Source organism: Cetorhinus maximus, chromosome 3, assembly GCF_964194155.1.
Source record: "Cetorhinus maximus chromosome 3, sCetMax3.hap1.1, whole genome shotgun sequence".
In the NCBI taxonomy this organism is placed as follows: domain Eukaryota; kingdom Metazoa; phylum Chordata; class Chondrichthyes; order Lamniformes; family Cetorhinidae; genus Cetorhinus; species Cetorhinus maximus.
Window position 1 is genome coordinate 46,146,696 of NC_135881.1, and position 24,476 is coordinate 46,171,171.

A 24,476-nucleotide genomic window follows, 5' to 3' on the forward strand; every position below is an offset into this window, starting at 1 on the left:
CACATTGGAGAGAGTGCAGAAGAGGCTTACAAGAATGGTTCCAGGGATGAGAAACTTCAGCTATGAGGATAGATTGGAGATGTTTGCATTGTTTTCCTTGGAGAGGAGACTTGATAGAAGTTTAAGGGCCGGATAGAGTAGATAGGGAGAAACTGTTCCCACTCATAAAAGGATCAAGAACGAGAGGGCACAGATTTAATTTGTAAATGAAGCAAATGTGATGTGAGAAAAAAACTTTTTTACACAAGTGGTTCAGGTCTGGAATGCACTACCTGGAAGTGTAGTGGAGGCAGGTTCAATTGAGGCATTCAAGGGAACATTAGATGATTATTTGAATAGAAACAACGTGCAGGGGTACGGTGAAAAGGCAGGGCAAAGGCACTAGGTCATAATGCTCATTTGGAGAGCCAGTGCAGACACGATGGGCTGAATAACCTCCTTCTGTGCCAATAAGATTCTGTGATTCAATCACAATGCTATGGGTGTGGAGTCACATGTAAGCCAAAGGTCACATGTAAGGATTGTGAACCAGATGGGTTTTTACAAAAATTGATAGTTTCATGGTCACCATTACTAAGACTAGCTATGAATTCCAGATTTATTAATTAAATTTAAATTGCTGAGAAAAGGACATGCCATCAAAGCTTTTCACCTTGCACTCATCAGGACAGATGCAATAACAATTGATACTGCATGTTTGTTATAGACAGGGAAGGGATAGACACAGATTCTCCTACCCTTTTCTCTGTAATCAGTGTGATTTAGTTTAGATAAGGCCAAGGTGTGTTCCCAAACCCTGGTTTGAGAGATCAGTTTTTACAAACCAGGAGCATTATTTATTCACGTGTACTTTTCCGGCAAAGGTTTATTGCTACTTCACACACACAATACAGTAAAAGAAAGGAGTTTCACTTCAGCGAATATTAAAACCAAACAGAACAGTAACAGTGCACCTGTTTGTTAAAGTCCAGTGAGAAGGGGAGCTTTTCCACTCTGGAGTTGAAGTTCAGACAAGCCCAGATAGCTGAAGATAGGATTTTGTGGAGTTTCTTCAGAATAAGAGATGCATAGCTGGTAGTGTAGGCAACCTTGGTAATTTTTGTACCCGGAGGACTCATTTCCTTTTCCAGGCAAACTCAATCTTTCAGAACAGGTTTCAAGGAGGCTTTAATCTTTAAGGGTCTGTAATGCACTATGTTATAGCCTAGTTTCTGCTGTGGTGTTTCTTCTGTTAGTTATGCATTCTGCCATATGCAAAGCAAGCAGGCCTTAGATTTGGAAATCCTTTTATTAGTGTTTTGATCATGTAACAACTGCCCATTGATACATGATGGAAAGCAATCAATGGTCTGTTCATATCAATGAAATAGCTTCCACTTCCCATGGTTAAAACCATCGCATACAATACAGGCAGATAGGGGTCCTTAGCACTTCCCTTGTGCATAATTAGTTTTGTTAGCTTTTTTTTTGTTATCTGGTAGTCCTGGAGATGAAGTCTGAGGCCATATTGTCCTTGCTGTTTTGGGGTAGGTCCTGACAAAGACAACTGTAACATTCCGCAAGGATGTGGTTTAGGCATGTTCATTGTAATTTACCTTTTAGAAGCTTCCAGAAGCTTGGCCAACTTGGAGTTCCAAGCATCTGGTGACCTGTGCCAGCCATCTTAGAGGGCTTTACAGGTTTTTAAAAGTTTGTAATGTCCTCGTGTCTGCTCAGCATGACAGGGTGCTAATTGGTTGGCAAATGGACTCTGGTCGAGGCATTGCCATGGGGAATGTACCAGGGAACAGTAACCCCCCACCCCACCCCCAAGTTTTTTTAAAATTCAAAAATGGCAAGTCGACTCTGATCGAGGCACTGTCGCACTAAGGAACAGTTGTCTCCCATGCTTTTGTTTAATTGAAAAAGAGACAATGTCTGGCATTTTCTTTCTGCTTGTTGGGTACAGGACCCTGCTTATGAATATATGTAGCTTCTAGCAAGCGGAAGTGTTTCACATTCCGGGCCCAACTGAACCTTACATTGGTTGTTTGTGTAATTCTTAGCATGCTTGGGATTGTTCAACAAGCACTGTCCAATTGCAAATCACTCTAATGTTAGACATGTTCTGAGTTTTACAAGCACAGGCTGCTTGAATATGGTCAGTACCTCTGCCTGTTGCACACAGCCAAAGGGACGTGCTGTTTGATACAGAAGGGAATGGGATGTACTACACGCAGTTCTGGTTGCAGTTTTATAAAAAGGATAGAGGCACTGGAAATGGTGCAAGGAAGATTCACAAAAATTATACCAGAAATAGGTATACATATCAGGAAAGAATTGACAAGCTAGGTCTCTACTCTTGAAAAAAGGTGGCTGAGGGGTAGCCTAATAGAGGTCTTTAAAATTATAAGATGATTTTGGTAGTGAGGATAGAGAGAGAATGTATCTGCTTGTGAGCAAGAGCATAACTAGTGGCCATCAATATAAGATAGTCACCAAGAAATCCAATACAGAATTCAGCAGGAACTTTTCCACCTAAAGAGTGGCGAGAATGTGGAACTCCGTTCCACAGGGAGTGTTTGAAGTGAACAGTATAGACATGAAGTAGAAGGGAAGATGGGAGGAGGCTCCAGTGGAGCATAAACATGGACTGGTTGGGTTGGATGACCTGTTTCTGTGCCGTATATCCTATGTATTATAATATGTAGTTACTAGTCCTGTAACCAAACTCCTAATTTAAGGTTGGGATAACATTTTTATGTCACTGCACCTAGAACTGTTCACAGTACTCTAGGCGTGGCCTGATCAGAGTAACATACAGCTTCAAAATGGCCTGAGGGGGACGTGAGAACTAATTCCGCCAAAGCCCAATAGCCTGTTTACTTTGTTTACAGTGTAATACTTTTTTCACATGATGATCAAGAAATCAAATAACATCCATCAAACTAAATATTCAAATTAGCTATGTCTGTATATGTTAGAAACCATGAGAATTTCTATAACTGAAACAGGCCTAGAAATTCTCAAAATGTACTGTAGTCAGAATTTATAGGAACAGCATGATGACCACATAGACACACACACACTCAGTAATTTATTCTCCTAATTTCAATTTTTAAATAAATACAAAAAAATCACAAAACTTCCAGCAAAAAGATTTATTTGTGGCTCATATGATAAAAATATACCATATCTATCATGCTTAAAGCTATATTCTGCAAATTATTTTCATGCTTACACTATTTTTTCTTGAATAGGAGCCTGAGATTTCAGCAGAACTCTAAACATTCATAAAAATGGCTGTTATAATAAAGTGGTTTGATAAACTGGATCTTATAACTCATTTTAATTTAAAATTAGTATTAAATTGCTATTAGATAACCTGTGAGATTTATCTTCTTCAATTTGCAATTTTATTACAATGCAATTGAAAAAATATTGCACTTGCTTTCATATAGTCTAATTTGTACAACTATTAACAGCATTGATGAGTAGACTTCATAGTTGACAATTATATATAAATAAAGTTACATGCATGAAAAGGACATATAAACGCTGTATCTACTGGATAATCTCAGTACATTAGTGTCTGATTACATAATCTCAATTTTCGTCAATATTCCAGCAAAAATGCTGGCGTTAAAGCAACTTCTGTGTCTACTATATATGGCTTGTTGCTAAACAATAAAGTACATAAAATAAAGACCAAAATATCAATCTAATAGGTCATCCAAAGGAACTGATCAATGGGTCAAAGCACTCCATTCAATTGCAACAATCTGGGGGATATTACTGTTTGTTTGGCAGCTGTATGTGTGTAAACTCCATCATTTAAACTTTGAATTACTAACCATATAAAGGAAAGAGACTATGTGCCAAATTGCTTTACAAGCAATTTTTTTTTTAAGTGCAATCACTATTTTGCTGACAAAAGCAGCAACCAATGTGTGCACAGCAAGATCCCACACACAGCAACTGAATACACGACCAGAAAATCTGTTTTGGTAATGTTGGTCAAGTGAGAATGTTACCAGGACACCAGGAGAACTCACTGCTCTTCCAAAAGGTCTTGCAATAAAAAATTGAAATCCTTGGTTCATTGATACCTTACTGACGGGGAATTTGGCCAAAGAACTGTAAGGTGCAACATTTTTATTAACTGATTTCTAGCTAAAACACTAGAAATTAAGTATATATATATATATATATATATCTCTAATGCTTAGAATTCCCTATTTTCCATCCAAAATCGATTTTAGCTATATCACAAGCAGCTAAACCCACTTGCATTCAGTCAGATACAGCGTTTACTAGTAAGATGACAGTGCAGTGCTTTGTTACATAAATTTTTAAAAATCAGGACAATATAACTTAAAGATAATTATTAAATCCATCCAGAATTAATGTAATTGTTTGGTTCAAGTATCAGTAATGACATAGTATTTAGTTATGTACAGTGTGCATTCATGGTAGCATTAAAGCAAAATGCACATAATTGGTCTACGTTAAGGTAAAATACCACTGAATGAACAAATGCAAACCATCATGTCACACCTTCTATGCTCTCCAATTTTCTGAGTCTGCGGCCTTTACAATCCCAGGTGAATGTCTAATTTGATTTTCTGGAATTTGAGACAGACATGAGACAAAATCACTCTGGTTGCAGTCATTTCTAGTGAGTAGAAACCAAAAGAACTTATTCAAAAATTACCTCTTCCTCCTTTGAAAATACATATGTACCAATAACTGGACGACAACAGGCCAAAGAATTGCAAATAGTATAGTACGGCCAGACATATCAAAAGGCCACCAGGATGGTCTCTGAATGGGGGGGATGGGGGGAGAAAAAAAACACACATCAAATGTTGTCCTTCAGCACTAAAAATATGACATTGTGCAAAACATAAAATTTTTTTAAATTATACACACAACACCCAAGTTTTAAAAAACCAACATGGCAGAGTGTAGTGCCTGCCTACATAAATCAAAGCAAATAGAAAATTATTAAATGAAAATATCAACATGAAGGATCATTAAAGTTCTTTCTAACTATGAGAACGCTTGTGCTGGGAAAATGGAACACTACAGACCAAAATTAACTTAACTCTGCTTCCTCAAATTCTGCAAAACGATTTAGAATTGATTTTATCATATTAATATAATGATGAACACAGATGCAATAATTACCTCTTCATCTGCACCATGTTTAAACTCTGATTGGACATTTTCGGACTTGGCCTGTGATTTGAAGGAATGAAAACAAATTCCATAGCTTTTCTTATTGAATAAAACGTAAGCAAGGTTGTAAGGATAAGTGGTGTAAGTTTTGCAAATGCTACCTTTTATGAAAATTCCAATTATTGATGCGACACCATTTCGAACTAAGTAAGCACAAATTAATATTTGCGTTCATACAGAGACTCTCCTATTTTCCTTTCACCTTTTATATATTTTTATTGAATTAAAAAAAAAAAGCACTCAATGACCCATATCTCCTTTCTTCCTATGGCTTTTGCTATTGTTATGTGTCTGCAAGTTGTCTATTTTCTCTTTCCTTGTGGAGAAACACAAACATCTCAGCACTTTCACTGATGGTCTAGTTAAGACTGGGAGTGCACCTTAGTGCAAATCTACTCCCCATCCCTTAATTCACCACAGCAGGGCATTAATACCCATGGGTCTGCACCATGTGATCTTACATCACAGAACCTATAATCATGGGTAGGAAGTGCATGATTACATATTTGTAGATATAATCAACACTTGTTTCTTTGTGATTAGCTCTTACCTGAGAAGCAGTCACTGCTTCCAACATATGAAGCCGTTCCAACACACTCTGCATATCTTCCTGGAGCCTGATGAGCGCTACTGCGATCTGTTCATTCACATTAACTTTTTGTAGCCGTTCTGACCCCCTTCGTTCCCCATCGCCACCATTACCCAGCTGTGTGATCTGAAAACCATCCCCCGTATGCTGCATCCTATTACCTACAAGGTAAACAGGAACACAATTTAAATGGCTCCTTCTAATTTAGCAACAATGCAGAGCAAACACATCAACTGTTTAGAAAGACAATTGGTTACAAATGCTTCAATGTTCTAGGAAATTCAATGGCAAACACATTCAGAGCCAAGAAAATTAAGGAGTGACCCAATAGCTGTCATCAACATTATGGAGAAATAAGATTAACTGTGTTGGGTTGTTTCCACTGGTCAGCAAGATTGTAACAAGAGATAATAATTATAAAAATTAACAGGGGTGGGTAGAGAGAAATCTATTAACAGATGGTGGATAGGATGTGGGATTCTCTGCCACAAAGAATTGTTGAAGCACAGAAGATAAATCATTTAAAACAATTAGAAAGTTCATAAGAGACAAAGGGGGCAGAAATGTGAAATTACACTAGGTGGCTCATTTGGAGCAACACACCAGCGCAGTTTTTTAAAAATTGGATCTTTGGATGTGGTTGCTGCTAGCAAGGCTGGCATTTATTGTTCATCCCTAGTTGCCCTTGAGAAGAGGTAGTGGGCTGCTTTCTTGAACTGCTATAATCAGTGTAGTGAAGGTGTTTCCACAATCCTTGTTATGGAGGGAGTTCCAGGATTTTAGCCCAGTGATAATGAAAAGACAATGGTGTATAACTTGGTGTTCCCCATGCACCTGCTGCCCTTCCAGGTGGTGAAGGTCACAGTTTTGGGTAGATGCTACTGAAGAAATTGCACTTCTGAAGTGCCTTGAGATGCCTGTCCTTGTTCAACAGTGCTATATAAATGCAAGTTGTTGATGAGTCAGCCTTTTCTCATTGCTTTAGTTGTAATGCTGTGTTTACATTATATGCATTACTATGATAATTTATACTAAGAGTTCTGAGTAATGTGTCTAATTAAGAACTCCATATACTTTATTAACAGGGGGAGGAAAGATTATACATCATCCCTCCCTCTTACTTTTGGTTTCCCTGCAATGCTCATTCACCACATTGAAGTCAACTATAGATTAAGAGGGGGGGTTCCTTGGAGGGGGTCTTCAATCTTCCTCAGAAGGGAAACGTGCAAAACAAGTGGAGCTTCAAACGGAAGAGGAAAGAAAATAAATTGCAACCTGCAATCCCCTCTCCCCCAACAAAACTGCTCACAAAAACAAGCCCTTGGGACATATTTGTGTAACAATTCTTAAAGTAAAGGCCCTCTTTCAATCAAAAAACATACCTCGTCCTCTCCTTGGTCCATGAAACTCAGTTCTTTTGCTGGTTATCTTCTCTTTGTGAGGGCCACTTCCACCTGACTTTGCATCTTCACCACCATGGGTAACACCTCCTTCTCCTCCCAAATCCTGTACCTTCACTGTTCCAGGATTCCCAAGGGATTTTAGGGAACATTCTAACTCTACTTTGGAACTATTTGTGTTTCCCAGTAGCTGACTGTGATCAAATTCTGAGATTATCAGAGAACTGTTAAAATTCTCTCTGCCACAACTGCCAGCTCCTGAAATCTACAAAAATGAAGTAAAACAATATGTTTACAGTATTTGAAAAGATCAATGATTATTTATGCAATATTCATGTTGAGCATATTTAAGAAAACATGCTGTAACCCAAGACAAAAGCTTTTATTTCTCTTTTGATTAGTATCATGTGACTTGTAAAAGTTAATCGATTTTTGTTTTTCATTTATGATCATTAAAAATAATTTACGAACATGCATAGTTAAGAAGTTCCTGCTATGGGGGTAGTGGAAGACAAGTTTGGTTAGGCAGTAATAACAGAGGAGAAAGATGATCCTATGTTAGCAATAAGGAGGGTTCCCGTCATATCGCCAAAACGATTCACTATACTTCAGTTTCTCAAATTTCTGTTTACATGATATCTATATGAAACACTAATCTCAAAGTATCACACAGAATAATTACCACAAATCATTTACACAGAGAGGGGGGAGAAGGTGGGAGGAGGGATCCAGTTGTCGTACCAACATATGAAATAGGAGCAGAAGTAGGCCATTCAGCCCCTTGAGCTTGCTCCGCCATTCATTCAATAAGATCATGGCTGATCCGTTTGTGTTTCAAATTCCACATTCCCATCTACCCCCAATAACCTTTGATGCCCTTGCCTAGAATCTATCAACCTCTGCCTTAAAAATATTCAATGACCCCGCCTCCACCGCTTTCTGAGGCAGAGTGTTCCAAAGTCGCACAACCCTCACAGAAAGAATTTCTCCTCATCTCTGTCCTAAAAGGGTGACCCCTAATTTTAAAACAGGGGCCCCTAGTTCTGGACTCACCCACAAGGTGCAGCTTGTTGAGACTGCTCAGGATCTTACGTACTTCAATCAAATCATCCCTCACTCTTCTAAACTCCAGTGGAAACAAATCCAGTCTGTCTAACCTTCCCTCATAACACAACAATGAGCAAGACTCAATCAATCTATCTTAGGCCATCAATCCAAAGAAGCCTACTGTCTTCCATCACAGTGTTGAATTGTCTATAAGGTTTTTACTTCCAGTACCCTAACCTTTCCATGTATTGATCATTCACTGCAGGAAGCACTTCATGGCAGCAGCCATCAGTTTGCCTTTCACCAACCTGTAGTCCTTGCTGTGATGGCTACCTTGAAGTAGTGCTCTAGTTTAATTTTTCTATACTATATGTGTATACCTTGTGTATGTATTCAATTCTTAGCGGTCCATGTAGGTACCAATGACAATAGGTAGAACTAGGAAAGAGGTTCTGCATAGCCAGTATGAGCAGCTAGGAACTAAATTAAAAAGCAGTGCCTAAAAGTTAATAATCTCTGGATTGCTACCTGAGCCACATGCAAACTGGCATTGGGTACATAAGACAGGTGAATGTGTGGTCAAAGATTGGTGTCTGAGAAGTGGGTTCTGGTTTGTGGGGCACTCGCACCAGTACTGGGGAAAGTGGGGCTGTACTGTTGCGATGGTCTACACCTGAACACTGTTAAGACCAGTGTTCTAGCAAGCCGCATAACTAGGGAAGCTTTAAACTAAATAGTGAGGGCAAGGGATCAAATTTGGGAAGATGTGTTAAATCAAAGAGTAGAGACAAGGCAAGAGAGAAGGTATCAATGTGGAAAACGATAAACAGACCATGATAGGAAGAGACAGAGCGCGCAAATCTAAGAGTAAATAAGCAGATAATGCTAGAGGTTACAAAAATAATAAAAATAACAAAACTAAAGGCTCTGTATCTGAATGCACATAGTGCTCAAAATGAAACAGGTGAACTGAGAACACTAATAGAAATAAATAAGTACAATCCGATAGCCATTACAGAGTCATGGCTACAGGATGACATAGATTGGGACCTGAATATTGAAGGGTATATGATATTTAGAAAGGACAGAAAGCTAGGACAAAGGTGGAGGGGTGGGTTTGTTAATTAATGTTGGTATTAGCACAATAGAGAGGGCTGACCCAAGTACAGGAAACCAGGATGTAGAAGCAGTTTGGGTAGAGATGAAAACTGATAAAGGCAAGAAGTCACTTGTGGGAGTGTTGTATAGGCCTCCTAACCTCCTTATGATCCCAGCTGAGATTACCCCTGGACAAGCCTGATCCCAGGGTGATAGATCCTAACTTTTAGTTGTTTGTTTAGGTATGGGGAGAGTAGCTACTGAACTGAGTCACAGAAGTCAGCTGATGAACTTTTAACAAAAAATAAAACATTTACTAAGCAAGATGAACTATATTACAATAATCCTTCACCCACAACTATACCTTTACAGATATATGCAGACGTGCAAGGATAACACAAGTTACAAAAGCTATCTTATACACTGATTTTCACAGTAAGTACACCGTCCATGTACCAACAGGCACCCTGTGGTCAGACATACCACATTCTGAAACCAAGTGACAGATGCCACCTCAGCCAGATGCTATGGATCTCTCCTCAATTCCCCCCAGATGCTTGCCACACTGTGAGCCAACCAGTGTCACTAAACTCCGTCATTCACACAAGGGTTTCCAATCTCCACTCTCCAAGAACTCGCTTTGGAGTCTTCTCCCAAACCAATGCCTTCTCTCAAATGCCTTCCGCAAGGGTTCACCTCCAGGGTTTTGAACTCTCCTTCCAATGTTCCTCTTCCCTGGGCCACCACTTGCACTCAAGCTGTCTTCCGTGCACACACTCTCACCTACTCAGCTGTCAACAGTATACCACTGCTTTACATGCCCATAACAAGAATTAGAGGCATTACACCATCTCTTTGGACCTTCTTAGCTCTTGCAAGCTGTTCTCGCTTTAAATATGCTTTCTGCAGCATTTGTCTCTTTAAATCTGAAGCTTGGAGCCTCTCTCTCTGCCCCTCACTCTTAGCTTCACTTAACAGGACCTTTTCCAGGTTCCTGTCCTTCCTGTGACTAGGTGGTCTTCTTTGGACTTTCCCCTCTTCCACTCCCCTGGATTTTGGGGTCTTTCTTTAGCTTGGGACTTGCTATCTGTCCCATCTAGACTGCTCCTGTCTGGTAGCTATCTTCAAAACCTGCTGAACTCCAACAGCTTCCAAATCAAAACTGCTGTTTCTAGCTTTTCTGTGTGTTTCTGTGGGAGGGACCTGCCTCTCTGGACCCCTCTTGCTAGGCAACAGCACTGTTTTTCTACTCTTGTGTTTGCTTAACTTCTTTTTAAGAGTTGTAAAACTAATTAGAAATGCAGGCACCTTTTTAAAGTGAAACTAAAACTCAATTTGACCTTGAACACAGATACAGAAATACAAATCAAACTTAAACATTAAAGCTAAAACTCATTCCTAACACTAAAAAAAACCAAATATAACTTACTTAAACTATTTCCCAACAGGTAGGACAGGGTATAAAGGAGGAAATAATGGGAGGCTGTCACAAAGATATGGCAATAATCATGGGGGATTTTAATCTACATATAGACTCAAAAAATCAGATGGGCAAAGGTGGCCTAGATGAGGAATTCATAGAATGTTTTTAGGATAGTTTCTTAGAACAGCATGTTCTGGCACCAACCAGAGAGCAGGCATACTAGACCTGGTTTTGTGCAACAAGATAGGATTAATTAATGATCTCATAGTGAAGCCACCCTAGGTAGTAGCGATTGTGATGTGACTGAATTTTACATTGAGTTCGAGGGAGAGAAGAGTGGGTCTAAGACTAGCATTTTAAGCTTAAATAAGGGCAATTATGAGAGCATGAAAGCAGAGCTAGCTAAAGCAAAATGGCAAATTAGGTTAAGAGATAGGTCCATAGAGATGCAGTGGCAGTCATTTAGGGGAATATTTTGAAATATACAGAATAGATACATTCCAACAAGAAAGAAAAATTCCAAGGGGAGGACTGATCATCCGTGGTTAGTTAAAAAAGTTAAAGATAGTATCAAACTTAAAGAAAAAGCATATAATTGCGCAGGTCAGAAGATTGGACAGAATATAAAAAAACAGCAAAGAATGACTAAAAGATTCATAAGGAAGGAAAAATTAGAGTAGAAGAGAAAGCTAGCTAGAAGCATAAAGACAGATAGCAATAGTTTCTATAGACATTTAAAAAAGGAAAATTAACAAGGTGACTGTTGACTCTATAGAGAGTGAGTCTGGGGAATTAATAGTGGGAAATAAGGAGATGGTAGATAAATTGAACAGGTATTTCTCATCAGTCTTCACTACCAAGGATACAAGTAACATCCCAGAAATAGTTGTAAAACAGGAAATGGAAGGGAGGGAGGAACTCAAGTAAATTACAATCACTAGGGAAGTGGTACTGAGCAAATTGTTGGATCTGCACATTGACAAGTCCCTAGGGGCTGATGGACCAAAGGTCTTAAAAGAAGTGGCTAGGGAGATAGTTGATGTATTGGTTTTAATTTTCCAAAATTCCCTAGAATCGGGGAAGGTTCCATTTGATTGGAAAATGGTGAACATAACTTTTTCATTCAAAAAGGGAGGCAGACAGAACACTGGAAACGTCAGGCCAATTAGCATAACATCTGTCATAGGGAAAATATTAGAAGCTATTACTAAAGACGTTACACAGCAGGGCATTTGGAAAAATTCAGGATATTCAGGCAGAGTCAACATGGTTTTGGGAAAGGGAAATCAGGTTTAACCAATTTATTGGAGCTCTTGGAAGTAGTAACATGTGCTGTGGATAAAGGGAAACTGGTGGATGCATTGTACTGAGATTGCCAGAAGGGATTTGATAAGCTGCCACATCAAAGGCTTGGCATAGATAGAAGATTGGCTAGCTAACAGGCAACAGAGAGCAGGCATCAATGGGTCATTTTCTGGTTAGCAAGGTGTAAAGAGTGGTGTGCCACAGGGATCAGTCCTGGGGCCTCAACTTTTTATAACCTATATAAAAGTGATTTAGATGGAGGGACTGAAGATATGGTTGCTAAATATGCTGATGACACAAAGATAGGTAGGAAAGTAAGATGTGAAAAAGACATAAGGCGGCTAGAAAGGGATACAGATAGGTTAAGTGAGAGGGCAAAGATCTGGCAAATGGAATACATTGTGGGCAAATGTAAAATTGTCTATTTTGGCAGGAAGAATTAAAAAAAAATTATCTAAATAGTGAGAGATTGCAGAGCTCAGAGATGCAGAGGGATCTAGGTGTCCTAGTGCATGAATCTCAAAAGGTTAGTATGCATGTAATTAGGAAAGCTAATAGATTGTTATTGTTATCGAGGGGAATTAAATACAGAAGTAGGAAGTTTATGCTTCAGTTATATAGAGCATTGGTGACATTATATCTGGAGTACTGTATACAACATTAGTCTTCTTATTTAAGGAAGGATATAATGCGTTGGAAGCAGTTCAGAGGTTTACCAGACTAATATCTGGAATGGGTGGGTTACCTTACGAGGAAAGGTTAGACAGGCGAGGCTTGTATCTGCTGGAGTTTAGAAGAGTAAGAGGTGGCTCGATTGAAACATATGAGATCCTGAGGGGTCTTGACAAGGTGGATGTGGAGAGGGTGTTTTCTCTTGTGGAAGAATCCGGAACTGGAAGTCACTGTTTCAAAATAAGGGTTGCCTAATTAACACAGGGATGAGGAAAATTTTCAACTCTCGGAGGGTCATGAGTCTTTGGAATTCTCTTCCTCAAAAGACGGCGGAAGCAGAATCTTTGAATATTTTTAAGGCAGAGGTAGATAGATTCCTTATTGGTTAATTGGGGGTAGGTGGGAATGCAGAAGTGAGTTTACAAGCAGATCAGCCATGACCTTATTGAATGGCGGAGCAGGCTTGAGGAGCCGAGGGGCCTACTCCTGCTCCTAATTCGTATGTTTGTAGAATTACAAGGCTTTAACCTTTGTTATGTGCTGTTCACCATATCAGCATTTACCTCTTCTAGTCCCAGTTGTTCCATTGAATCACAATATACTTCACTGTCTGAGTCACTTGTGATGTGCTGAATTCCCGAAAGCTCAACAACTTGGTTTTCCACCCCATCTGTACAAATGGAAGGATGAAAAAAACAAGTGATGAGCAGTAATAAAATAAGGTGTTGAGACCACATTAAGAGCTGAGGTAACCAATGCACAGGGAGAGAAACTTACTTTAGGAATTTAAAATTATTAATGCAAACTACAGGGTTTTAACTCTCAAGAAAATGGAAACAAGTCTGTTAAAAACAACTTGGTTATTCTCCATGAAATTAAAAAAAAATTGTTTTATTAATCAAGTTTGTAAAACTTATTACTACAGATGCTTAAATTTCACAGTTGGTTTTCTTTTCAAATAGGCCAATAAGTTTAAGCAAAAATTAATTTCAGGAGTGTGCAATGTATGCATTAATATTGCTAATCTCCGCACATTTTTAACCCCTGCAGGTGCTTCATTTAAAATCTAGGTGAATAGTTAAAGCCCTGACTGTAGGACTCAATCAGGGTTGAAAAGTGTAGGAAGAAAATAAATCAAGGAGCACTGGTTAAAGCAATACTAATCACAGTATCTCAGAACTTTTACAGCAAAGGAGGCCATTCAGCCCATCTTTCTGCACCCTCTCCGAATGGGCAATTTACTTAGTGCCATTCTCCCACCTTCTCCCCGTAACCATGCACATTGCTCCCTTTCAGATAACAGTCTAGTTCGCTTTTGAATGCCCCGATTCAACCTGCCTCTGCCACACACTCAGACAGTGCATACCATACCTTAACCACTTGCTCTGTTCTTTTTAATTCATTTACGGGATGTGGGCATTGCTGGCCTGGCCAGCATTTATTGCCCATCCCTAATTGCCCTCGAGAAGGTGGTGGTGAGCTGCCTTCTTGAATCGCTGCAGTCCATGAGGCATAGATACATCCACAGTGCTGTTAGGGAGGAAGTTCCAGGATGTTGACCTAGCAACAGCGAAGGAATGGCCATATATTTCCAAGTCAGGATAGTGAGTGGCTTGGAGGGGAACTTCCAGGTGGTGGTGTTCCCAATTATCTGCTGTCCTTGTCCTTCTAGATGGTGGTCATCGTGGGTTTGGAAGGTGCTGCCAAGGGAGCCATAGTGAGTTTCTGCAGTGCATCTTGTAGATGGTACACACTGCTGCCACTGTGTGCCAGTGGTGGATGTTGTTGTTGGAACTACACTCATCCACGCAAGTGGAGAGTATTCCATCACACTCCTGACTTGTGCATTGTCGATGGTGGATTGGGGAGTAAAGAGGTGAGTTACTCGTTGCAAATGGAAAACTAATACAGCTCTAAGAACGAACCAGTTAACTTGCATTCATTAAGTAAATTTTCCGTGAACGATGTTTTTTTTCCGCCAAATTAAATCAACAGGGCCCAGAATGTTTTTTTTTATTCATTTATGGGATGTGGGCATCGCTGGCTAGGTCAGTATTTATTGCCCATCCCCAATTGCCCTTGAGAACTGAGTGGCTTGCTGGGGCATTTAAGAGTCAACCACATTCCTGTGGGTCTGGAGTCACATGTAGGCCAGGCAAGGACAGCAGATTTCCTTCCCTAAAGGATATTAGTGAACCAGATGGGTTTTTATGACAATTGTTTCATGGTCATCATTAGACCTATAATTCCAGATTTTTAATTGAATTCAAATTCACCATCTGCCGTGGTGAGATTTGAACCCGGGTGCACAGAGCATTACCCTGGCTATCGGAGAACTAGTCCAGTGACAATACCACTATGCCACCCTACAAAATTTCCTTCTCTAATCAGAATATACAAAAACAATTGCTAAAATTGATATTTACTCAGTCACCATCACTGGTTCGGGAATATAAATATGCACATCCACGTATATTGAGAAACTCAACATCATAATGTTAAACAGATACATTTTGGCTGCAAGCATGGATGGGGGCAAGTGAATTACTGCTACTAGTTCATTGGAACTGCAGCGGTTCAAGAAGGCAGCTCACCACCACCTTCTCACGGGCAATTAGCGATGGGCAATAAATGCTGGCCGAGCCAGCGATGCCCACACCCTGTAAATAAATTAATTAAAAAAACTTAAACCTTGTTTATCCAGTCTCCATATCTAAGGAATTAAGTATTATTTAAAAGATAGATATAAAGATGATGAATTTATCTTGGATTTTCCCAGAATTTTAGTGATTTCATGACTCAAGTTATATTGTACATGAAAAAAACAACTTTCTCTTTCCAAAATAGATTAATCAAATGTTAAAAACAAAAAGCTAAAAGCTACTGCGGATGCTGGAAATCCAAAACAAAATAAAAACAGAATTACCTGGAAAAACTCAGCAAGTCTGGCAGCATCGGCGGAGAAGAAATCAGTCAACGTTTCGAGCCCTCATGGCCCTTCAGCAGAACTGAAGCATAGTTTCAACAAGGGAGAAATATAAATTGGTTTAAGGTGGGTGGGGGGGAAGAGACACATTGAGGGTGTGGTGTGAGCAGATAATCAAAAGATGTCAGAGACAAAAGGGTCAAAGAGGTGTTGAAGGTGGTGGTCTTTGTCTGAGAAAAGTGCTAATTAAGAATGCAAGACAGGATATTCAAAGTACAGCTCTAGTGGGGGTGGGGTGGAAAGACTAAAGGTTTTAGTTTTAGATTTAAAAATAATGGAAATAGGTGGGGAAAGAAGAATCTATATAAATTATTGAAAAAAAAGGCGGGTGGGGGGGGGAAGAAACGGGGTGGGGATGGGGGGAGGGGGAGTTTAAGATCTAAAGTTGTTGAATTCAATATTCAGCCCAGAAGGCTGTAAAGTGCCTAGTCGGAAGATGAGGTGCTGTTCCTCCAGTTTGCGTTGGGCTTCACTGGAACAATGCAGCAAGCCAAGGACAGACATGTGGGCAAGAGAACAGGGTGGAGTGTTAAAATGGCAAGCGACAGGGAGGTTTGGGTCTTTCTTGCGGACAGACCGCAGGTGTTCCGCAAAACGGTCGCCCAGTTTGCGTTTGGTCTCTCCAATGTAGAGGAGACCGCATTGGGAGCAACGAATGCAGTAGACTAAGTTAGGGGAAATGCAAGTGAAATGCTGCTTCACTTGAAAGGAGTGTTTGGGCCCTTGGACGGTGAGGAGAGAGGAAGTGAAGGGGCAGGTGTTGCATCTTCTGCGTGGGCATGGGGAGGTGCCATAAGTGGGGGTTGAGGAGTAGGGGGTGATGGAGGAGTGGACCAGGGTGTCCCGGAGGGAACGATCCCTACGGAATGCTGTCAAGGGGGGTGAAGGGAAGATGTGTTTGGTGGTGGCATCGTGCTGGAGTTGGCGGAAATGGCGGAGGATGATCCTTTGAATGCGGAGGCTGGTGGGGTGATAAGTGAGGACAAGGGGGACCCTATCATGTTTCTGGGAAGGAGGAGAAGGCGTGAGGGAGGATGCGCGGGATATGGGCCGGACACGGTTGAGGGCCCTGTCAACGACCGTGGATGGAAAACCTCGGTTAAGGAAGAAGGAGGACATGTCAGAGGAGCTGTTTTTGAAGGTAGCGTCATCAGAACAGATGCGACGGAGGCGAAGGAACTGAGAGAATGGGATGGAGTCTTTACAGGAAGCGGGGTGTGAGGAGCTGTAGTCGAGGTAGCTGTGGGAGTCGGTAGGCTTGTAATGGATATTGGTGGACAGTCTATCATCAGAAATTGAGACAGAGAGGTCAAGGAAGGGAAGAGAAGTGTCAGAGATGGACCATGTGAAGATGATGGAGGGGTGGAGATTGGAAGCAAAATTAATAAATTTTTCCAGGTCCCGACGAGAGCATGAAGCAGCACCGAAGTAATCATCGATGTAGCGGAGAAAGAGTTGTGGGAGGGGGCCGGAGTAGGACTGGAACAAGGAATGTTCCACATACCCCATAAAGAGACAGGCATAGCTGGGGCCCATGCGGGTACCCATAGCCACACCTTTTATTTGGAGGAAGTGAGAGGAGTTAAAGGAGAAATTGTTCAGTGTGAGAACAAGTTCAGCCAGACGGAGGAGAGTAGTGGTGGATGGGGATTGTTGGGGCCTCTGTTCAAGGAAGAAGCTAAGGGCCCTCAGACCATCCTGGTGGGGGATGGAGGTGTAGAGGGATTGGACATCCATGGTGAAGAGGAAGCGGTTGGGGCCAGGGAACTGGAAATTGTTGATGTGACGTAAGGTGTCAGAGGAATCACGGATGTAGGTGGGAAGGGACTGGACAAGGGGAGAGAGAAGGGAGTCAAGATAATGAGAAATGAGTTCCGTGGGGCAGGAACAGGCTGACACGATCGGTCTGCCAGGACAGTTCTGTTTGTGGATTTTGGGTAGGAGGTAGAAGCGGGCCGTCCGAGGTTGGGCGACTATCAAGTTGGAAGCTGTGGGAGGAAGATCTCCAGAGGAGATGAGGTCAGTGACAGTCCTGGAAACAATGGCTTGATGTTCTGTGGTGGGGTCATGGTCCAGGGAGAGGTAGGAGGAAACGTCTGCGAGTTGACGCTCAGCCTCCGCGAGGTAGAGGTCAATGCGCCAGACAACAACAGTACCACCCTTGTCAGCGGGTTTGATGACAATGTTGGGGTTGGACCTGAGAGAACGGAGTGCAGTGAGTTCAGAGAGAGACAGATTAGAATGGGTGAGAGGAGCAGAGAAATTGAGACAGCTAATGTCACGCCGACAGTTCTCAATGAAAAGATCAAGAGAAGGTAAGAATCCAGAGGGAGGGGTCCAAGTGGAGGGAGAATATTGGAGGTGGGTAAAAGGATCCGTTGAACGGGGAGAGGACTCCTGCCCAAAGAAGTGAGCACGGAGACGAAGACGGCGGAAGAAGAGTTCAGCATCATGCCGAGCCCGAAATTCATTGAGATGAGGGCGTAAGGGTATGAAACTAAGTCCTTTGCTGAGCACTGAACGTTCAGCATCGGAGAGGGGAAGGTCAGGGGGTATAGTGAATATGCGGCTGGGGCTGGGATTGGAAGATGGGGTGAGGACGGAGGGACAAGCAGGGGTGGAGGGTCCCCGATGGGTGTTGGAGTCGATGAGTTGTTGGAGCTTGCGTTCCTTAGCACTTGAGAGAAAGAGAAAAAGTTTCTTGTTGAGGCGACGGATGAGGCGAAGAATAAAATGAAACTGGGGGCACGCGCAGCTTTGAAAAAGGGTGCGGCGGTGCTGCTGGAGGGAGAGGTCAAGTGTGTTCATATGGCGGCGCATGGCACTGAGTGTGGATCTCAGAATGCGACGGGAACAGCAGTCCGAGAAACGTTTTATGTCCCGGAGATACCTGTAATCCTGGGTGGGTTCGAAACAAGAGGGATGGAATTTCAGTTGAAATCCACGTGGGGTGAGTCGGAGACGGAGACAGTCACTGAGAAAGGAGATATGGCTGTGAAAGCGGGTTTTAGTAAACACCTTGTCAAACACCAGGAGAGAAATGGAAAGCAATGAAGGTGAGCAGGGCAGAAGAGACAGTCGGAAATCCTGTCGGAGGACAGAACCATACTTCTTCCAAGAGGGCATTTTTTTGAAGAGAGGTGGCAGTCAATCAAACACAAAGATAAAAACAAAAACAAAATCAAATGTTATTCATTGCAAAAGCCAACTAATTTTATGCAAATACAAATGTAGATCAAAAGCAAAAAATTTTCTCTTTCTCTGCCAGTTGCATGGTATGTGAGAAAATACCAAAGTGCAAGAACAAACTGCTTGATTAATGAAATGAATAAAGCTTTATCATGGACATTTTCAATCATGGTTTCAGAATGCTCATGAGAACAGTTATTGCAAGCCATACCTATTTCACCATTGATATCAGGTTGTTGTATGGTTTGAATGTTTCCTTTCTTTTCCTCCCCCTGATCCTCTGCATTCAGCACTGACTTAGGATTTGGAGTATCATAGAGGATACAGGGGTTTGCTATCTCACCAACAGTGTCTTGGGAGAGTAGGAGTCCTGGTTTCACATCTTCTAATTTCACATCCGTTAGCCCCTGAGTCATGCCCTTCAGTTTCACTACTTCAGTTTCTTCTAGAAGAAAACCCACAAGAACAGGTCAATATTTTAACAAATAAAGCTTTTCTTTCAACAGTAGAATACAGCTAAAAATGGATAACAGAGCTACATTACTTGATACTTCCCCACTTATACTTCAACCAAGTTCCACAAAAGAACAAGAGCTGTAGCTATGAAGGGAAAGCTAGGGCTTTCTGATGCTGCATTTAAAAAAAATGGTTGTATAACTGCTGGATTATGCAACGAAAGCTTCAAGACATAAAATAGCAAACTTGAAGGCTCGGAATGGCTAGCAAGTCATTTTTGGCTGAGTAATGTTGCCAAATAGGGAAATTACAAAATAGTTGTTTGGTAGTGCAGGACTTGAGGTATTGCTCAAAAAGTAAAGGCATGTTGTTGAAGCTGATTGTCTTGCATTCATCAGGACAATTCACAAGAATACCAAATGTAAAGGGAACAACAATTTATACTTCATGAGAAGAGAATGCTGATTGATTGGCAAGTGGAGTCCACTTGCCAACCAATCAGCACTCTCTTCTCATGAAGTATAAACTGTTGTTCCCTTTACATTTGGTATTCTTGTGACCTGAGCAGTGCAAGACAAAAAGCTTCAACAACTTGTCTTTTCTCAGCATTAATGAAATTCAAAAAGGAAATTAATATATAAGGAAATTAATATATAAGAGAGAGAGAGAGAGAGAAAGAAAGAAAGACAAGATCATAAGGATAAGCAGAATTATTGTACTTATCCATACCCTTTTCATCCGTGTTCTGAGGAGCTTTTCTATTGAGGACTAGCTATTTTGAACTGCACTTGTATTTTGGGGACGGTGGGAAAGAAACAGATGAAAATCTAATTATGTCTTCTAATATCTAAAGCAAGGAGTTGTGGAATTTTTTTTGGATCCAATGTAATATATCAATTACTTGATTTTTCCACATAAAATCTTTCTCCTCTATTTTTTCATCACACCTGCAAATCTTTATTTATTTATAAATGCCTTTGAACGCTGACATTAAAAATTCTTGGACTCTAGGGGAAATCAAGGGGCATTGGCATTGGGCAGGAAAGTGGAGTTGAGATCAAAGATGAACTATCTTACTGAATGACAGATTAGGCTTCAGCTGTCGTATAACCGATACCGGCTCCAAATTCTTATGCTCTTATTTTGGCTTCTTTTGCAGTTTTCATTGTTTATTCAGTTAATTGTCACTTGAGCTTCATTAAAATGAAGAGTTTTTAACCTTTGTTTGAAACATTAGAATCAACTATTAATAACTATGTAAATTTATGATGTTTCAATAAAACCCTTTATGGACTTCAGAGAAATAACTTTGTTTCCTCAAGAGGGAGCAATTGCTACATTCTAATGGCACTATTAGAAAATCATTTTTCATTTGTGCCATAGTATTTGAAGTAAATTTAGGAACTACTGCAGGTGCACTTAATGAAATCTTTATCTAGAAACAAGTGAAAAGGACATTCAGTAGAGCGTTGACATCTGTCATGCTGTGATAATGTTATTATAATTATGGAGCCCTACCTTGAGGCTTTCCCCTGCCTGGCTGATGTTCTGTAATTACAAAGTTGAAAAAAAAATCTTTTTATTAAGAGCTTCCATCTCATTAAGGAAGCTTCAAGCTAATCCACATCCAATAACCTGCTTTGAAAACTCTGCTCACATTTTGGCAGCTGTGACAAATTTCACCACAGCAGCAGAGACAATCCACAACATTCTAAAACAATCAATCAACAACATTTTAAAATAAAACAACCCAAAACATTCTAAAAAAACGTCCATTCACCCTATCAGCCAATGTGAACGGATTCTTTTAAAAATTCCACGATCCGAATCCCCACCTTTGCCAAAAACGAATCAATTCTTCCTTGGGACATACCTTATTTGTATACCAAGTTTCGTTGAAATCAGTCCATTAGTTTGAGATATGTTATTTACAGACAGACTAACAAAGGTGAAAATATTACCTCCGCTTACCTTAAATGGAGAGGTAAAAATCTAAGGTATTGTACACAACAACATCTTGTAAAAAAAGATAAGTAGAGATGAAGACCACCAAATGATCTACCTAGCTTATCCTTCCACAGAACTCTGGCATCTTATTCACAATATCCAACTGCCTCTTGAAACACTCCAGAATTCTTCTTCTGCTATTTTCCCTAAAAGTTCATTACAGGTATTAGTCACTCTTTTCACAAAGAAGCACTTCCTGACATCAGTTTGTCACTTGGTCCTAACACTGTAGTTGAACTTGACACGTTGCTAAAAATTAACCCTTTCAATTACATTTATCGCCTTATATGCCTCTTATAAAATTCCTCTCATGGCTTAGGAGGCCAAGTTCTTCCAGCTTTTCCTCTTTACTCAAAACTACACTCTAAAGTTCAGGCTGCTGGCTCTTCTCCACCCCGTTTTCAAAGCTTGGATGTCTCCAACTATCCTACTGACCATAATTGAACACTAATCTGGGTTCAGATGGTCCAGATTATTATACAAATGCAGCAAAATGGCCTCGGGTGTTGTGTGACTGATTTGGCAAAATAGCTCAACCTTCATTACTTGCAGCTCTGCAATGATTGGATATGGCCAGTGTGGAGTCAATCACTCTCAGATCTCTTTCAGCCTTTTCCCTTCTGGTTCAACTTCACTCACTCATTATGTCCTTCATTTTTTTCCATTACAATGTACAATACCTTGTACTTACCTTTCCTGAGTTTTATCTGCCATAGTTCTACCCATTGCAAGTATTACCGAGGTCCATTTGTAACACTTTAACCATTTCATCAGACTCCACTGAAGTTGGGAATCAGCTGTGAATCTGACCAATCACATCAATCAGGAGCAAAAAAAAATCAGAAAATGCAGAGATCCTGAGGTCACTTTACATAGAAAGCACCAGCCTAATATCATTTCCCTAAATGCTTCCTCTTTCAGCCAATTCTTTATTCAGCTCAAGGTTTGCCCAGGATGCCCAATGCTGTAAGCTTGTACATCAATCTTTCATGTGGATAATGTAGTTATTTGAGGTAAAAGATATCATTAGAGTTTTGAAGTACAACAGAGAAAGCAGAATAAAAAGCCACATCAAATGTTATTAACTTACAATTTTAAATCAAATGATAGATCAATAGAATATGGTTGAAAATATCGGAGTAAATTATCGAGGAAAGTATTTATTTTCTTATCCGATGTAGTCCTTACATTAGTTTTGGTGCACTGAACTTGACTTTCAACTTAAAAAGTTGTTCGATTAAACAAACTATTTGTATTATGTCACAATTTAACAGTAATAATTTATGCAGCATTTTGAATCAATGATCTTACATGTTGTTACACAGTAAATTCATTTTGGTGCAATGACAAGTCTGCATATGATTTGATATTTTTAAAGTAATTAGGTCAAAAGCCAAAACCACAAGGCATAAAATAACAGCTGGCCATCTGGCACTGGCCTGACAAATATCTGATGATTGCAGTTGGAACTTTGAGGCATGTCACCTATTCTGAACAGGTAAAGTTGTGCAAACTAACATTCAGATCGCAAATTAACCAGTAAGATTTACAAAACAAATTTCAGGCAATATTCAAAATCAAAATTTGATTTGCCAATATTTGCTGGTCTATAATTTTTTCACTTAAAAATTCATCAATAGTTCTGTAGAATGCTTCACCAGAGTTATCTGGTATAATTAAGAAACTTCATTTTGGAAGTGTACATAAGAGGGCTAACTCGAAGAGTTAATGAGTATTTGTGCTCTACTGATCAAGACTGTCTGCAGTTCAGTCCATGGATCTGAGAGTTAGATGGTAATGGGCATGATAAACAGTAGGGGAGCTACAATAGAGGCTAAAAACAAATATGCTCCTAACAGGCTCCTTAATACCCATCCCACTGACTTCTGCTGAAAGCATGTATCAGATGAGAACAGGATCAAGTTAACTGGCGATGCAACTCTGGAGCAAATAGCCTGCTGGCATCTGCAGGACTGCCACACAAATTTTTCAACTTGCATTAATATGGCAACTTAAAAACAGCAAAAACAAAAAAATATTGCACACAGTTGTACACCAATGTATGTGTGCGTGTCTCAAATTAATATGAATGCAAATAACAAACAGCATAATTTAAGGAACAGGAGATCCTGTAGAACTGTAAATCAGTTGCATGGACATGTCTACGAAAATCACCTTGATATCATATAAAAACATTATCACAAACTGGTGAGAATTACTCCATGCAGCAGTTTTCCAGATTCTATAGATCAATCAAACTGAGAGATGCCCAGGGCAAAAGTGTAAACTTTGAAAAGTGTGTAACTGAAAATGCCTGCCCTTCAACTGGGAGCACTGTTAATTTTACCACCATGAATGGGTGTGATTAAAAAATACATTATATCTTTGCAGGTTGAGTTGGGGATGACTAAGGGAGAATCTCCATCTTCTCAACCCTCTCCAGAAAGAGCAAAGTAAAATCATTGAGTGAAATTTATTTTCCTCCCCTGTGGCGAGTTTGATGGAGGAGGGCATTTAATCAGGTGGAAAGGTAGTGGGTGGCGACCCTGTCACTTAAGTCCATCGTGGAAAGGCCCGAAGATGGCCTTCCTGCCCCGTTGCCAATTGCGGCCCCTGTGCCTCATCCTGCAGCCGCTGATATTAATCTAGCAGCAGGCAGCAGCCTTGCCATGCAGGGAGCATGACAAGCAAACCCGTGCGGGTTCCATGGGGGTTCCCTCACTCAAAGGCATTCAGTGCCTGATCAAGGGAAGTGGTATAGGGAACCGGGTGCGGGGAGAGGGGGGTGGGGGGGTGCTGCTAACAGCCATGCCCCTCCGCCCACCTCCAGCTATCACTCACCTGTGGCCTGGGATGAGGTGATGATACTAAGCCTCAGATGGGTATCATACCAGCACAGTCACAGTCTCCCACCACTACTACCGTTCAGTAGAGCTGCTCTAACTGGCTGGCAGCTTTTGGCAGGTGGGACTTTTGTATGGGCAAAGGCTCACTGATGTACAGTTAAGTGCCTGAGTGACATTTAATATGGTGAACCTTCCCTACAAGAGGTGACGCGGGGCTCTCGCTAGTTCTCCAGCTGGT

General features: G+C 40.6%; 1 protein-coding gene across 8 annotated transcripts in view; it reads right to left on the minus strand.

Annotated features, from left to right (window-relative positions):
* Positions 1 to 3,125: 3,125 nt before the first annotated feature.
* Positions 3,126 to 24,476, minus strand: part of acbd5a (acyl-CoA binding domain containing 5a) — a 120,710-nt gene continuing 99,359 nt past the window's right edge. For all 8 annotated transcript variants that reach the window (XM_078537951.1, XM_078537938.1, XM_078537924.1 and 5 more), the window contains 7 exons: positions 19,141 to 19,374; positions 13,318 to 13,424; positions 7,192 to 7,474; positions 5,771 to 5,970; positions 5,170 to 5,220; positions 4,694 to 4,803; positions 3,126 to 4,604 (listed from right to left, as the gene is read on the minus strand). In XM_078537951.1, the coding sequence (XP_078394077.1) occupies positions 4,592 to 4,604; positions 4,694 to 4,803; positions 5,170 to 5,220; positions 5,771 to 5,970; positions 7,192 to 7,474; positions 13,318 to 13,424; positions 19,141 to 19,374 (998 nt within the window). In that variant the 3' untranslated portion in view covers positions 3,126 to 4,591. The remainder of the gene's footprint in view (positions 4,605 to 4,693; positions 4,804 to 5,169; positions 5,221 to 5,770; positions 5,971 to 7,191; positions 7,475 to 13,317; positions 13,425 to 19,140; positions 19,375 to 24,476) is intronic.